Source organism: Strix aluco, chromosome 2 (genome assembly GCF_031877795.1).
Source record: "Strix aluco isolate bStrAlu1 chromosome 2, bStrAlu1.hap1, whole genome shotgun sequence".
In the NCBI taxonomy this organism is placed as follows: domain Eukaryota; kingdom Metazoa; phylum Chordata; class Aves; order Strigiformes; family Strigidae; genus Strix; species Strix aluco.
The window spans coordinates 92,668,706-92,685,424 of NC_133932.1; the positions used below are offsets into that span (position 1 = coordinate 92,668,706).

Below are 16,719 nucleotides of genomic sequence, written 5' to 3' on the forward strand. Positions count from 1 at the left end.
ATTCAGAACTGACATCCTTAAATCTTCTGTTTGACCACAAAAATTCGGAGGAATGTAATTTATTTTTTTTTAATAATACATTACATTTCTTAGGGCCTAAAATCTTGTTTATGTGTATGTGGTCCTTTTAAAAGGTAGAGCAGCTCGGTGATGTGTGCATCTAATCAGGATTAGGAAGAGAGGTGATCTATATATCTCCTGTTGAGGGTAGCTGACCCTGGCAGTTGAGATGTCAAAACTTTTACTGCTCAGACTCAGACTCTGCTTTAGATGCCCTGAAACCTTTTATTTTAAAATAGAGAAATAGCAGGTGATGTTCCTGCCCTCTTTTTTACCTAGAAGCATGGATCACTTAACCACTAATGATGTGAAAGACCTGGGTTCAGTTTGCACCAGTGCCTGAAGAGATTAAAATCTGTCTCCCGCACTTGCAAGGAGAGCTCTATTTATGAGGCTTTTTATGGTTTACGAGGTACAGTTATGAAGCTGTTCTGAGATGAGATCCTTCTGATGCATCCTTTTCAAACTGGTCTGCTTTACAAGTTTTAAGATTTACAGCACAGGAAGAGAGAGAGAGAATATTTTTGTCATAGTTTACTTGCTAGGCAAATTTTCAAGAGTGGTGTTCTCAACAGGATTTTTCTCTTAACTGGACATGTATTACCAGACAGGTAGTTCATGACATCTTGATTCTGTGAGAGACAGATGATTTTAGCATCTAATTCCTGCTGTGCACTATTTGCAGTCTACCCACATGCTACATCTGGCACACAGGCCAGAGGTTGCTGACAGCTGTGCTAGAGGAAGGCAGGCTCGCACCATCTCACATGCTGTTTACAAAATACCCTTCATTGATTTCATCCAGTGATTATCTAAAAATAACATGAGACCAGATCTCAAGTGTCCCTCCTCAATGTCTACTCATTGAGGAATAGTCATTATTTTCCTATAAGATGTGAAGCAAAGGTTTGTGTGAGACTCAGGTCTCCCAACTGCACCTTCCTTGTTTTCAGAAGGGACTTCAGGGCTGTAGAAGAGGACCCCAGTGCTGGAGTCTGGTGGCAGGCACCATCAGGACAGGCAGTGGGATGTTCTGCTGCTCTGAGAGACCACTTACTTGCTAAGTTAGGTGGGCTTCTATTCAGTGTGATGGGGTTTATTTGTTGGGGACATTTTTTTTTTGTACAGAGTTAAATGCTTAACTCTCTATAGTCTATAATTAATGAAGGCATAAGAAAACCTTCCTTGTCAGAATTTTCCATACCTGCTCATTTTCGTAGCTGCTTCAACCTTTCTTTGGAAGACTGGCCTGTTCACAGTTGGAGGTGCAAGTGGTAGACCCATTGTTCTTTGCTGGTGTGGCAATTACTGTGACATTTATTGCTTGCAAAATACACACAAGATGAGCTCCTTGACATGACCAATGTATCTGTAAAGATGAGAAATATCTGGCAAACTTGCCCATGTGTAATGGGTTGCAAATCATGGACTAAACAAGCTGTTGAAGCAGCAAGGGGAGTACTGCAAAAGGGTGTTATATAGGCTATCCAAGCATGATTTTTATTTATACTATCATTATGCCTCTAGAATATTTTTTGGCAGGTGAGGGAGTGGTTGGCTCTGTACCAACCAAGAAGGGTAATTTCTGTTGTGACATGAGGATACCATAGGGTGAACATTTAGAGCTGGTCCAGAGGAGGGCCACAAAAATGATCAGAGGGCTGGAACACCTCTCCTATGAAGAAAGACTAAGAGGGTTAGAGTTACTCAGCCTGGAGAAGAGAAGGATCCAGGGAGACCTTACAGCAGCCTTTCAGTACTTAAACAGGGCTTATAAGAAGGATGGAGAAACACTTTTTACCAAGGCCTGTAGTGGCAGCACAAGGGGCAATGGTTTTAAACCAAAAGAGCATAGATTTAGAGTGGACATAAGAAATGTTTTAGGATGAGTATGGTGAGACTCTGGAACAGGTTGTCCAGAGAACCTGTGGATGCCCCATCATTTCAGGCATTCAAGGTCAGGTTGGACAGGCCTTTGAGCAACCTGATCTAGTGAAAGATGTCCCTGCCCACAGCAGGGGGGTGGCCTAGATGATCTTTGAAGGTCCCTTCAATCCAAACCATTCTATGATTTTAAATGGAGCAAAAGGGGGTACCTGAGCTGATCAGCACACTTACGCTGTGGCTTTGCCCCAGGTAACGCCACAGAGGAACCGTGGCCCTATCTGCTCAGGTGTTGCTCTGTGTCAGAAGCTGTCTTCTGTATTGCTTGAATGTAGAAGCCTTGAATTACTGAAGCAAACTTGTGAGACACCAAGCCATTTATGAAGCAGCTGCACTTTACAGCTTTTAGTTTTCTCACATTAGATTTTCATGGCTGTAACATGCAATTATGTATATATTAAAGCTAGAGATACTCTTCTTAATTCAGGGGAAAAAAAACCCCTATACCTAAGTGTGAATTCTCCTGTTTAATTTGTAATATAGTAAGAGTTGTCAGTACTAATTAGTGCTGTAAAATATCTTAAACATAAGACCCACGTGTCAACAAATGGTGTCTGTATCTTAGGAGAAGCAGAAACTTGAGTATGTCTACTCAGGGATGTATCTGATGTGCTTATCTTCATTTGGTTGTGCATGGTTAACAATGGTTAGTGGAAAAATAGAACCATTCAATTTATACTCCTTTTAAAGTTACCTCAGGCACCCCTCCTGAATTAAATCAACACATTGGTTTTACATCTAACTTGAGGCTTCCTTCTGAGTCAGAGCAGCAGAGCAGCACACATGTAGGGATCGACTTGGCCCTAAACGGCGGTGCTCCTTGAAGTAGGAGTAAGGAAGTAGCAGTAAGTATTTGGAAATGCTCAGGAGCTTTGGATCCTTCACATAAGCTTTGACTGTTGAGTAGGGCGAATCCATGTGTCTCTGTATGCATCTAAAAATGCAACAATAAATTCTCAGTCAATGGGCACACAGTTAAGGACTTTATTTCTTTGACTGTAAACAATAATTTTGACTCAAATATGGGGAGTGATTTCAGTGATGTGGCAAAGCATCAGCTCCATAACCAGTACCAGGTGTTATGTCCTGTTGCATCTAACATGGGTATGTGTGACAGCACTTACCCTAACATCACTGTTGTGATGTTACACAACATCATGCAGCAGGCAGTCTGTTTATTTCTGGATGAAAATGAAATAAAGCATTACAGAACCTTTTTACCAGTACAAAATATGAAGTTTTTTCTTCAGGCTCCTCTGTGCTTGCAAGAAGTGCTTGTGTGCGTCTTTTGCTGGGGTTTGCATCAGTCACGGCTGCCGACGTCGTCATCTTGTGCCCTCAGAGGTGTGCTGGCATACACCAGCTGCTGCCAGTACCTCCCTGTGAGGGTGCCAGAGCCCGTCCCCCAGCTCTGTGCCATCTTCCGTACTCCGGGAGGTCTCAGATGGCACCATGTGCCTATGCCTGGGCATCCGAATTGAGCCCAAATCATTTGTCTTAGAGAAAGAGCCGAGGGTAAACTTTGTACAAAATGTTGTTTTGTTAACAAAGGAAAGGGGTGGGGAGGAGGCAGGGAAAGGGGATTTAGGTCAACCAAAACTCTTGGGAATTGATTTCAATTTCACTGACTTGTTATAATAAGTAAAGAAATAACAAAAAGATCAGAAAATAACTGATGTGTGTTCTTTGACTGCCTAAATATTATAAATGGGTCAGTGTGCATCACTAATGATGGTTCATTTTAACAATTGCTCCCACCCCCCTTTTTTTTAAAAAATAGAAACTTATAAAGAGTTTGAAGATAAAATAAAGCTTTTCATTCTGTTGAAAAATAATTGGTGGACCAAAATAAAAGGGTTCTTTTCTCCTTTTCCATTTCTTCCACTTTTTCTCTCGACAAGTGGGAGAAAGAGTTTGTGCCTTGTTGCCCCTGTCACCAGGGGGAGCATATAAGAAGTTTCCATTAAATTAAAGTATGTATGTCTTAAGGGGATTCAAGAGAATTGTTTTACCTACAGTTTAGCTTCAGGTGTCTAATCTGGTATTTTGTATGTATTACTTGTCAAAAAACAACAATTTTGACTCATAACAGAATTTAATTTTAGGGACTGTCATATATTCTGAAGTTGATACAAGTTTAGGAAGTGTAAACTTACTAAACTGCTGTTACGAACACCTTCTTTGAAAATTGGTGTTTCTTCTGTTTAAAAACAATTAGTCCTCTGGAACAAACTTAGAGTGATGTCATCCATAACTAATAACACAGTGATCATATTAGTCTTGTATTACTCTGTTCTGAGAAAAACAAGTAAATACCCAGTTTCTTCTGCTGTATAATAAAAATCACTGTGATACTGTTAGCTATTAAAAAAATATTCAGTTTGAGTTCATCTTAGTTCAGTTGCTGGGATACATATTGATTTTAAGATTAAAAGTATAAAGAAATAAGAATATGAGTGTGTACAGTTGTCTGAGATTTCAGATGTGATAGTTTCAAATTATGAAAGTTGTTACACTCTGCAGGCTCTACTTTAGAGCAGGAAAATTATTGTGAATAATGATAGATTTTGTTCTATGCTATTTATATTAAGTACCTTTAAAAATCAGAAAGAATAAAATAACACAAATAGGACTTCATGGTTAGAATGCATTTAATTTTTTATTGAATGTTATTGCTTTAGCTCTAATGTTGTAACTCTAAACTTTGATATTGTAGTACTGGAAAAACTTTTGAGATTCTCCCCCTACATTTTTCCTTCTGTAAAGTGGAAGTAGTCTGTATTGTCCCCATCTAAAGGAGATTTCCGAAGACTAATCAGTTTGCAATAATCAGTAAGTGGCTATTATTGCCATAGGATAGTAACTGAAACAAGGAAGTCTTCACAGTCAGCTCAAGAGTATTGCATTAATTGGTCAGTACCTGAATGTCTGTTGGTCCATGTGACAATAGGTTGTCCATCTCATAATCCATATCCTATTTTATTTAGCCTTTAACTGTAATTTTTATTATAGAAAGACTCAGAGAAGGTTCACAGAGAGAGTTAGGTTTTTATTCTTGGTTTTTTCTTCTGTAACAGTAAGTACTGTGACAAACCAGGGCAGTGAGTTGAATCAAAATCCATTCCAGAGGCATTAAAAACTAATTTTCCAAATATACATATTCATAGTTTATATAAGAGCACATTCAGTTTGGAGGGAAGAAAGCCATCCCAATTCTCCCTTCCCAAAAGCTGTGTTAAAAGAACATTAGTAAGCCAGAACGATGAAGCAATCTGCCTTTGGGCAGTGTAAGGAGGAGGACTGTCTGCTAACTTTGATCAGACCCCGTAGCAGGCAGTTACTGCAATACGCACTTCTCGTCTTCATTTTTTGTGGAGGGGTGTTGTGGAGGGACGGGATGTTTCGCCAGCGGGTTTCAGGAATATCTGCTGACAGCAGAGGAGTGGTGAACCTCAGCGGCTTCAGGTCCCATGCCAGGCACTGGCAGGGCATTTTGCTTTACTTGGCACAAACCCTTTTGTCTGGTTGCCCCAAGCTTGACCTGTCTCCTCTCCTTCAGGCTGGGATGCTCTTCTCATATCCAGCCAAGCCCTGCAGCCTTCCCAGCCCACCCCACCACCCAGGGAGATGGGCACCATTTCCTTCTCACCCTCATCTTAATCTTATAATCCTCCCAGTTGCATCTGAGGTGACATTAGGTGACCTAATGGCTTGCTTAGGATTTTAAATGTCTGATTTTCTTAATTCACAGACTCACCTTGTGTGACCCCTTTGAGCCCTGGTCTCTTTGCTGATGATATCCCAGCCTTCCCAGCCAGGGCTTAACTATCAGTTTCCTCTCTCAGACAGCCCCAGACCCAATCTCTGCATTTTGTCTGCCTCTGTAGGGCTTTTTTTCCAGCCATTGTTATTCTTCTCCTCCCAAATTTGGCTCTTTTCCTCCTTCGAGGTCAGCTGATGTCCTCCTCAGTGCCACCCGGTCCCAGAGGAAGGGAGGCAGTGGGATGCAGGAGGACAAGTTTGAGGGGGTTAGAGGCGAGCTTATTGCACCCAGTTTAACGAGCCTGGGGTAGAGCCACCTGCACTCAGAGGATGAGAGGTCTCAGCTGTACAAATTCAGGCTGTGGACCATCGGTACCAGTGAATGGACTGGGCATGTTTGTTTTACTAGGACCGGCAGCCAGTTCTGAGGTGGGTGGTCCTGGAAGTCTGTTGAAGGAACAGACACTCGAAAGTGCTAGTTTTAGTAAAAACTTCTTCAATTTTTTTTCTCTCTGAGGTGAACCTTTCTCCCCTCTCCCCCCCAAACCACTGAAAGGCTTAATTTCAGACAAATCCAACTATAGTTAGTTCTGCTCAAAATATTTATTATAGTAAAGAAAAGTGTGTCAAAATTGAGATGCAGTCTCAGTTGAGAGGTCAGGATAGCAAAATGAACCTAAACTTCTGCTTGAAGGACAGTAAACAAAAAAAGGAGGTTCATTTGGGAAAATGAATCCTTCTGGTGGAAAGTAAGATGAACGTGTAGAGAGAGACAGAGAGAAGCCCAGTTGCGGTGTATGGGTAGCATTAGATGTGGGTTTCAGGCTTGGCATCTCCACCACCACTGCTGATGTATTTATTGGCTAGCTGGGGAATTATTGATGCCTTGTGTAAAATGTTACCATAGTTTATGGGTATCTTCATACCACAGAGGACATTCAATGAAGACTGAGTAATGAGAAGTAATTAAAAAGAATTAACTGCTCAGTCTTTTATGCCTTTCTCACATCAGCTGTATTTACCGGGTGCAGAGTCCTCTTGCAGTACCTGGCACTGGTTGCCCAAGGAGGAATGACTTGGAATTCCAAGATCAGTTTGGGAGTGCTGAGCTCCAAGGCCGGTGGGAACATGGTCAAGCTTTGCCTGGAGCTGGGCAACACCTTGCAGGTGGTTAAAAGTTATAAATAATAGTTTCGTGCATTATTTGTCATAGTCATTTTTTTCTAATACATTTATGAATATTCTGTGATAAAGTGCAGAATAGGAAAATATTTACCAAATCTTTGCATCAAAATTTTGGTTTTGAAAGATCTTGCAGATCTCCAGCAAATTGTTGGCTGCAATCATTGTTTTTCAGTGCAAGTTGGTCTGTGTGGAAATATTGGCTACTTCCATGTTAGATAAAAATAAATCTTAGAATATAATTTGAATATTTTCACCTAGAAATGTGAATGCTGCTGAGTATTTTTTTGAAAAATTACTTTCACTAAGCCTTGTTAATTTGGTGGACCTCTCTATCAGCAAACCTGCTTGGTAGGTACTTGTAGAAAGTTACTGATATATTCCATGTCAGGATACGTAACTACTCCTGATTGACAGAACCAAATGCATTAAAAAATCCCAATGTATGTGTAGTGCAATTTTTCTTACTATTTTCTAATGTAAACATCAATGTTTCAAATTTATTAACTCAAGTTTTTGATAAACTGAATGGAAAGATTCTGATTTAAAATTGGACTAGAGAAAATAATGAATGAAGGGAAGTCAAAAGGGGGAAGAACTACTCCAAAAACATGAGAGAAAACCTTCTGAGGAGAGCTGCTAAGTGGATGTGTGAAATTCTTGTCTGGGATTTCATAAACTAACAGTTTTTTAAATCCCCAAAATAATTCTGAAATGGAGGCAATAAAATTTTTTTAATGGTATTTTACCTCTGCTTTACAATTATTTAGGGATCTGCATTTGTTCAGAAACAACTCTCAAATCTAAAATGGATTAGGACAAGGAATACAAGTATATTACCAGTATTCTTTATATGTTTAAGCAAGTAATATTGCAAGCAACGTCTTACCATACTGTTCCACACCTTTGTTAGAGTTGTTTTGCTTCAACAGTTGTGTCAAAGTGATGGCCATAAATTAGTTTCTTTCAACAGATTATTCATTTGATAGAGCATTCTAGTAACACTGCTCAAATATAAATAATACATCTGTGCTGAACAGCTAGTTTTCTGAATGTGTTAATGATTTAGGGATTGAGGGGGTAGGTTTTGTTGCTTTAAAAAAAAATCACTGCAGGCCCACGTAGAGTTTAAGATACTGAGAATTCGGCCTCATGTTCAAGAAATGTATCATTTTAACATTTAATAGGCCAGATTGTACAGGGGCTGATTAGTTTATTGTTCTGTAATCACTCCTTACATGCCATTGGAGAAACCCTCTGGTAAACCTGTCAGTTTTGGGACGGGAGAGTTAAATGCCAAGTAACCTTAATACTTACTCTGTCTTTGCAAATGTTTTATTTAAAAATAAGTCATTTCGCACTAGATGTATTTGTGTTCATTGTTAAACGTGTTTAAAAATTAATGCTGTTTGCATAGGGATCTCCTTTAATTTTGAAACACATTTCCCCGGTTGTACTTTGAGCTGTTACTAAAGATTGCAGCCCATGGTACTTTTTTATTGTTGAAGTAGTTGTGGAATAACACTGTAGTGTGACTGTTCAGGAAAAGTTAAAAGATAATTTTTACAGCCTTGGAGCTTTAATTTTGCTTGTCTATTTATGAATGGTTATTTTGAATTTGGTCTCCCCAGCTCTTAGTTAATTCTCTTATTTTTGGGCATCTTATGAGGTTCTACACATTTAACCACACTGCTAACAAAGGCCACCTGCGCCTCATAGCATGTGCTGAGTTTCTTTTGCCTCTTCAGACTCACAGAGACCAGAAATTTTATTTTTAGGCCTTGAGGGTTGGAAACATCCACTTTGAAATCAAACATCCAAGTGTTATGCAGAGATAACGATACATTAAGTGAATCACGAGTACTTTAAAGTGGATATCGCTCAGTCTCTCCTGTTGAATCGATTCCAATTTGTTTAAATGCATTTTCATTGAACCTCTTTTTATTTTAATAATTCCTGGACTCAACCCTCTGTCTTTCTCGGTGCCAACTGGTGCTTTTTAGAAAAGCTTCAGTGGGAGTTGTTGTAACAGACTCTGACTCAACCTTACTTGGGAGTGCTGTCTCTTGGAGATCTCTTTTCTTTCTTGGAACACAAATTTAACCTTGACCCTGAACAACCATTTCTTGAAATTTTCTTCTGATAGTAAGCCACTTTTTAATTTATGCTTCCAGAAAAAAAAGCAGAAAGATCCAGCTGTCTTGCATTTTACTCTCTTCTTCAGCGTGACCTCCTGCATTTGTCCAATGCATCTGAGCTGAGTGGTTCTGTCAGCCTGGGAAGGCCTGCAGCAGCAGCCTCAAGCAAAAAGGCACAAATGCTTGTTCACTTGGTGCTTTTGCATTTGGAAACAAATTATTAAGTATTTTGTTCGGTTTTAGTTTTCAGCTGTCTACGTGTTCGCCCTTCTGATTTTATACAGCTGTCTGTCACCACTATACTGATGCATCCTTGATGTACAGATTAATAATGATAGCCGCATCTGAAAGTGAGCATAGTTGAGTCTTAGATGTGTGTCTTCTTTTCAGGCGAACAGCAGTGTTTCAAGTAGAGGTTGTTTAGTTCATTTTTTTCCAGGTCATATTACTTCTTTTTCTTAAGAGTATTTTGTTGCTTTGGTTGAAATGGAGATTTTCAGGCAGAAGAGTGTGACTGTTGTGAATGTAATTTCTCGTGATGGGAAGGTGTTTTCAAAAACATCTCTTCCCGTAATTTAAAAGAGAGTTCACTCCTGGATGAGCAAGATAAACCAAAAAAGACTGAGTAAAGCTCTAGATACTTAAATCATAACTTACAGGGCTCTTTGAAGTGCTCCAGCTGCTCCTTACCCAAGCTAGCTGTGTGCCAACCTTGCATACTCTGCAAGTGCCTAGCTGGGGCATGACAGGACAGATACAGGCGGATATGCTTCATGGCAAGCACCTACAGAACTGCAGTTTTGGGGAAATGAGCTTTCTACCTTTATCTGCAGGAAAGATTAGGAGAATGCTCCATTTTAATTGGAAAAAAGAAATTGTATGCCAAAGATTAACATACCATATCCTAAACCCAATCTATCTGCACTTCTCGTGGAATTAGTTGTAAACTCATCTGTGTGCTATGCAGAAGCAAAATTACTTTTGCTAGAGCAAGTGCTTTTTTGTCATTTCAAACCTAGCATGTGTTTCTTTTGCTGTGAAGTGTTAGAAAATATGTAGCCTGCAGAATATTCCTGTTTTTTTAGATTTCACCCTCCAAGCGTGATGATCAGAGCTGAAAGCTGCACTAGCAAGGCACAGTTGTGCAGAAGACTGCGTGCCTGCGCCACCGAGCCTCGGCGTTTTGGTATGGCAGTGGCAACGACGTGGTTAAAATTGTGGATAGCTCTTCAGAAGGCTTTTCTCATCTCACTCTCTTTTAACTCTGACAAAACAAAATCATCCTGCCTGAAATTTCTCCTGCCAGAGCAGAATGAGGTGGGGCAGCATAATGACAACCAAGAAGGGGTTTTGTGTGATTTGACTGAAGAGTTAAATGCTTAGCAATTTATTTTTTAACTTCCTGTCCTCAAAGCCGGCTTATTTTATAAATGCTAAATTTAGTCTGTTCAATTTCCGTCATCAAGGACAGCTTTTTTGGTATGCTTTCTTACAAATTGTTTGACCTTGGGAGATTGCTGCCAGAAAGGAAGAACACTTTAAAAGCTGACAACTGATGGCTGGAGGTTTGTAAACTCTGTTGTGCGGGCGCAATAAAACTCCACAAAGGCATAAAGACTGACTGAAGCTTAGTACCCTGTGAAGTTGATGAACTGCAAGGCATCAGGATGAGTTGCTGAAAACAAAATGATCTTTGGTTTTTCACTGGTTTTAACCTCAGCTTGTGGAAACTGAATTCTTCATGGCCTGGTCATGGATGGGAGACAATGCTGGTACACAGAGAAGATTGCCATGAGTAGAGTAAGAGTGTGGAAAGGGGCTCTTGGAAAATTTCCTCCCAAGTAAGCTAAGAGGAAGTGGAGTTCAGGGGGCTGGAAAGAAGATGAAGTAGAACTGTGCAGGAAAGGATGGCCATCCAGCACATAAGACATTATCAGACATAACTTCACCATCCTTTGCTCAGGGTCTTCTGGCTAGTTGCGTAGCTGACTGGTGGTTTTTCCGTAATGGTTGGGGAAGAGGGCAGTAAGGAATGCTTTTTTACACAGCCAAAAAAAGCTTTGTGAATAGGGAAATCATGTGTTATGTTCCTGGAGGTGTTTATTAATGACAAGCTAATGAAAGAGAGCACTGCAGAGAATACTGGTGTACTGCTTTAAAGGGCAGGCACAAAAAGCATGAGCCAAGAGCACTGACTAATAGAGGCTGCAGCTTTTCTAGCAGCAAGCCATCTTAACCTGCCTTCCAGTTCTGTTTCAGCCTAGATTTGAGTGGATGGTGAACGGCCTAAGGATGTGACAGCGGTGTTGCAGAGAGAGGCATTGCTGAGATTTGCCTCCGAGTCCCAGCTGGAGGCAGGGCTGAGGCTGTCCCTCTCCTTTGTACCAGAGAGATGAAGGGAGTGGTATGGAGCTCTACCCTTTCATTCTGTATTTCCATGGTCTGGGCTGCATCCAAGGCAGCCCACTGCATTAGAGGGACCTTAGGCTGAACCCTTTCTAACCCACCAGATATTCTGGAAGCTGCCAAACTCTCAACAACAGAGTTTAGACCCCTAAAACCAAAATGAAGTTTGCAAGACCAACATAGACACTTTAGGGAGCCACATGGGGAAAACCTGTTTCAGATGCTCAAACTAGCGATTAGCTGAACCCACACCACCACAAGAAGCCCAGTTCACTAGATGAGGATAGGACGGCAGGAATAGAGAGACAGAAGAAGAAAACACACAACCATTTATTTTTCATCCAGTTGACTTTACGAGCTGACAGAATGGCTGAATATCCTAGCCATAGTGTTATGATCTTCTCAATTAGAAAATATGTAGTTCCGTTAAGTAAAACTAACAGCAACACTCATCATCTAGGGAAATGAACAGTTAATTCTCAGTTAATAACGTTTTGGCGAGATGCTAAGAAATAGTGAGCTGAGAAGTCAGCCATCCGTTTTGGCTTCATTGCTACTCTTCGCCCCGTAGTTCCTAATTCTGGAATAGTCGTCATTGTTGAGAAGGGTTTGCTTATAACATCAATTTTCAGAAAATAATGATAATCTTCAAAGTTTTTATTCAGATACAGTTTAAACAGAGCTTTAGCAGTTTAGATAAAATCTGAGATCATGGAGAAACATCTATACCGCTTGTAGGTCACTGTAAGGGAGCATGTGTTGGGGTAGATCTCTTCATTCACCACCACCAGAAAAAAAATAACATCTGTTTACAATTTTTATCTTAAGTATGAGATGTACAATCCTGTTTTGATAAGGATCCTGCTGTCTTTTGTAATGTCGACTGACATCAGTCACAGCCTGATTTTACCGAAGAAGGGGCATTCTTAGTCTTAGAGTTTTGACAGGAGAAGGAGGTCATTGAAGGGCATATCAGTTTTCATCCTGTTTGGAGAAATTCATGAAGAGACTGTAAAGGTTTTTAGTTTACTTTCACTCCTGAAGACTGAAATAATAATATCAACTGTATTACCACAGTACATGGAGACTGCATGGCACCTCCAGCAGCTCTGGACAAGAAGAGAGTACCTACTGAAAGGTAGATGCAATATAAGGAATGTATAGTACAGAACTAGATGCAGAAGAGCTATTAAAAGAGAAGGTGATTTGTATGATAGACTGCAGTTATGTGATACTTTTTTCCTTTTATTTAAAATTCCTGAAAGACTTGGTGTAATTACTGTAGTAAAACAAAGGCCTGTTCTTAGCACAGACTAGAACAATCTGTAAGTCATGACCTGTGCTTTGTCTCAAAGACAACTGACTCTATCCATGGAACAAGTACTTTGTGTGGCATCAGCAACATAAGGGTTTGAGGTTCTTCCTTACTCGTCCTGTAAGGGACCTGATGCTCCTTGCTGCAAAGGCAGGTGGGACTTTGGGGCAGACTGCTCTCGGTTTGGTGATGGACTGCTTTCAAGGTCTGTGTGGATCCCTTGTGTCCAGTCTCAGAAATATCCCCAAAGTCGGGAGCAGTCTGACATGTGTATACACCAGGTACTTTGAGTCCCTGGTGCCCTTGGAGCACTTCAGGGTGCTCTGAAGAGCAACGGAGCACAGCAGTAGCAGGGTAATTCATCTTTCATCTCACAGAGTAACAAGCTGTGCTGCTGAGGCTGGCAGCATTAGGTCAACTTGAAATCTGCCTCTGGCACCCAGGGGAAGCCTGGAAGTATGTCGACATGTAGGATTTCCTCCATGGCACATTTATTTGCCCTGTGGAGGGAGCTGGTGATTTTACTGCTTCTGGATGACCCTTGCCCAGCCATGTGCACTGCCTTGTACATCAGTTGATCCCATTTATCCCCACTTCTCTCAAACATTTAAGATAGAAGATGTTGCCTTTGGCCTTATGAAGATTTGGGCATAGCCTGTGCAGGGTGTCCCTCTCTGCTTGCCTTCTCTCTACCACCAATCTGTTTAGTTCAGCAGAACCAGTCTGTCTGCCTACAGCATATGTAAGACTTGTCAAGATTTGGCAAATGAACTACTTGTGCCAGTATGTTTATGGCTTTGTCTTTATTGTAGCACATATGGTATGCCTAATGCGGAATCTCATTACTGACAATATCCAGGGTAAGGTGTTTCAGAGGAAGTTACCAGGAATTATCACCGGGGATTTACAGGCTGTTTTGCCTTCTTGAGGAAGAGGTTTTCGTAACCTTGTTACTCATGGCTGGTTATGCACTTTGAAAAGTAACCTGTTCTTTACTCTGTTTTCTTTTTTAGCAGAACTTCCTGTTGTCTTTATAAGGGGATTTTTTTGCTTTTGTTATTTGTATTACAGCAGAACAGCAGGGTCCTGGGGCTGGATGAATTGAGGTCCCTTTGTTTTAAGTTGATTTGTATATGAATAGAGGAAGAGACTTGCTGTTCCATAGATGTTCTTGCTTTCAAATTGTGGAGAATGTCAGATCCAAGAACGAGTTTAAATCAGCTGAATAGATGGGATCTACTAGAAAATCTCATCTTTCAGCACTCCAGGGATAATATCCACTTAGGCTGTTGTTACTACAATTTTTAATATTAGTGCTTCTATTTTCCTTCTGCAATAGAACTCCATTCTGTAATGAAATTTGGCTTTGACTCAAAACCAGGAGGCTTCTCCATAAAAATATTTAACATAGTTGCTTATAAAAATCCCAAAGTGAAATCATAGCTTGCTTGATTGTTAGCTTATTTAGAGTAGACGAACTAAAATATTTGTGGCTTAAATATTTCTGACTTAATATTTTTAGATACTTAGTAAATACTATAATCTGGAGAATGCATTTAGAGTTGCTTAGGTACCATAAAAAGATTGCTTGTTAGATCTGTATATGGAATAATTGCTTTGGGTCAAGTGAGATTTGAAGTAGCTTGGCAAATGTTTTTTATTGAGGCTGGTTTTCCATACTACAGCACATAACGGCATGTGTGTGCCTGTAGAGAAGCTCTGTTGCGGTGCAGTGCCATGGAGACTCTTAGCTGAGGAGCTGAGAGCTGTGCTTTGTCTTACTACGAGGTTATCAATGGGCATTTCCTTCCTTGCTCTGCCTATCAAAAATTACTTGAGAAAACATTTTTAAAGAGTAGTTATTAATGATGTACTGTCAAAAAGGAAAGATACATCAAATGAGCTTCTCCAGGGATCTGTCTTTGGCCTAGTATTATTCAAAAATTCTATTAACCTCCTTAATGATGGAAATAAGGAATAAAACTATAAAAGTAGCAGATGGCACCAGTCTAGAATAAATTTTGACCAACCAGCTTTGAAAAAGTTGGTCTAAACCATAAAATTATTTTATGAAGTCAGGAAAATTATTCTTAATTAGTATGGAAAAATAAAAAAAATTATAACCATGGGGAAGGCTATCTAACATGCTATTCATAGTAACAAATCGCTGTAGCTATTGCTGCCTCTAACAGGGCAACTGTACAAATGTGGGGCTCTGTACTGACCTGTAAGTTTATTATCAGTAACCCTGCAGAATGCAGAAAGTCAGACATTGAACTAAAGGACTTTGTTTAGCGTAGGGCACTGCCTTCTGAAAAGCAGTATGGACAAAACTGCAAAGATAGCTGCAAAGAGCAAGCAACAGTGCTAAGGCTTGTTCTTTTAAAGATGACTTTTGGCAGAAAGAAGAAGCAAGGTCTGCCTAGTCTGGAAGAAGGTAGACAAGTAGGGGGAAATTACAGTCTTCAAGCATCCAGAAAACTGTTTGAAAAACGGTGTCCAGTTTTTCTTCATGTCCGCTGGAGATGACACAAGAAAGTAGTGCCATAGCTTAAAGTTAGATGTTGGGAAGAACTGTCCTGTCAATATAGTGGTTACCTGCAGAGATATTAATTTTTTTGTCACTGATGACTGTGTAGTGCAAAGAAACAGGGTGATTTTGTACAGTTAATCCTGTCACCTTCTAAGAAATGGGAGTAGAATTTTAATATTCTGTTCAAACTGAACATGTCTGTGCTTTCTAGCATGATTTGTCCTTTAAAATTATGAGCTGACACAAGAAAAGGAAACAAATCCTGTGGCTTTCATGACCAAGTTATGTGATACACGTTAGCAATAGGGTGTGCAAGTCATCTTTAGCCCCATATCTAACTATGTCCCTTTGTCCTTCCTCAACAGTCTCCAAACGTCCACAACTACCCAGATATGGAAGCTGTACCCTTGTTACTAAACAACATGAAGGCAGACCCCGTGGAGGATTCATTATCTACAGACCATTTCCAAACACAGACTGAACCAGTGGACTTGTCAATAAACAAAGCCAGGTCATCTCCTACAGCAGCTTCATCTTCACCGGTTTCCATGACAGCATCAGCCTCCTCTCCTTCTTCTACTTCTACTTCTTCTTCTTCTAGTCGGCCAGCTTCATCACCCACAGTAATAACATCGGTATCCTCAGCGGCATCTGTACCGTCAGTATTAACTCCAGGTCCTCTTGTGGCCTCTGCATCTGGTGTTGGAGGCCAGCAGTTTTTGCACATTATCCATCCAGTACCACCTTCAAGCCCCATGAACTTGCAGTCCAACAAAATGAGTCACGTGCACCGTATCCCTGTGGTGGTACAGTCGGTACCTGTTGTCTATACAGCTGTGAGATCACCTGGGAATATGAACAACACTATAGTAGTCCCACTGTTGGAGGATGGGAGAAGCCACGTCAAAGGTAAGGTGGAACCAGTTTTGTGCATCTGTGGCATCTCTAAAACTGCTCTCATATGAGGAAAATGTAACAACATTATAAAGCTATTAGTTTCCAAACTTACCGTGTCGTTTGCTGAAAAGACACGTAACTTGCAGTATCGGGAAGAAACTTTAAAAGTCTTATCCCAGATGCTTTTTTAAATAAATAAATATTTTTATAAAGATTGAGGTCAGCAGTGGTGTTAGATGCTCAGACAACTCGTGGCAAGTTTTGTCCTGAGAAGAGTAGATAAATCCTCCTCAGAAGCTGAAGAAGCTGAAGAAGTAGGAATAGTATGGAATAGTGACAATATATAAAACATCATAGATGAACATGGAAATCACTCAGCAGGTGATACAGATTTGGCAAGGGAATGAATGTCGCAGAGATTGTTTCCATGCAAAGAGAGAGCAATTGTTGGACTGTAGGAACGTGTGAAGAAAAGGCTTTTG

The 16,719-nt window shown here is 40.3% G+C and overlaps 1 protein-coding gene across 7 annotated transcripts in view; it reads left to right on the forward strand.

Moving 5' to 3' along the window:
- Window positions 1-16,719, forward strand: part of KLF12 (KLF transcription factor 12) — a 248,325-nt gene that overhangs the window by 136,273 nt on the left and 95,333 nt on the right. For all 7 annotated transcript variants that reach the window (XM_074815525.1, XM_074815528.1, XM_074815529.1 and 4 more), the window contains one exon: window positions 15,706-16,249. In XM_074815525.1, the coding sequence (XP_074671626.1) occupies window positions 15,706-16,249 (544 nt within the window). The remainder of the gene's footprint in view (window positions 1-15,705; window positions 16,250-16,719) is intronic.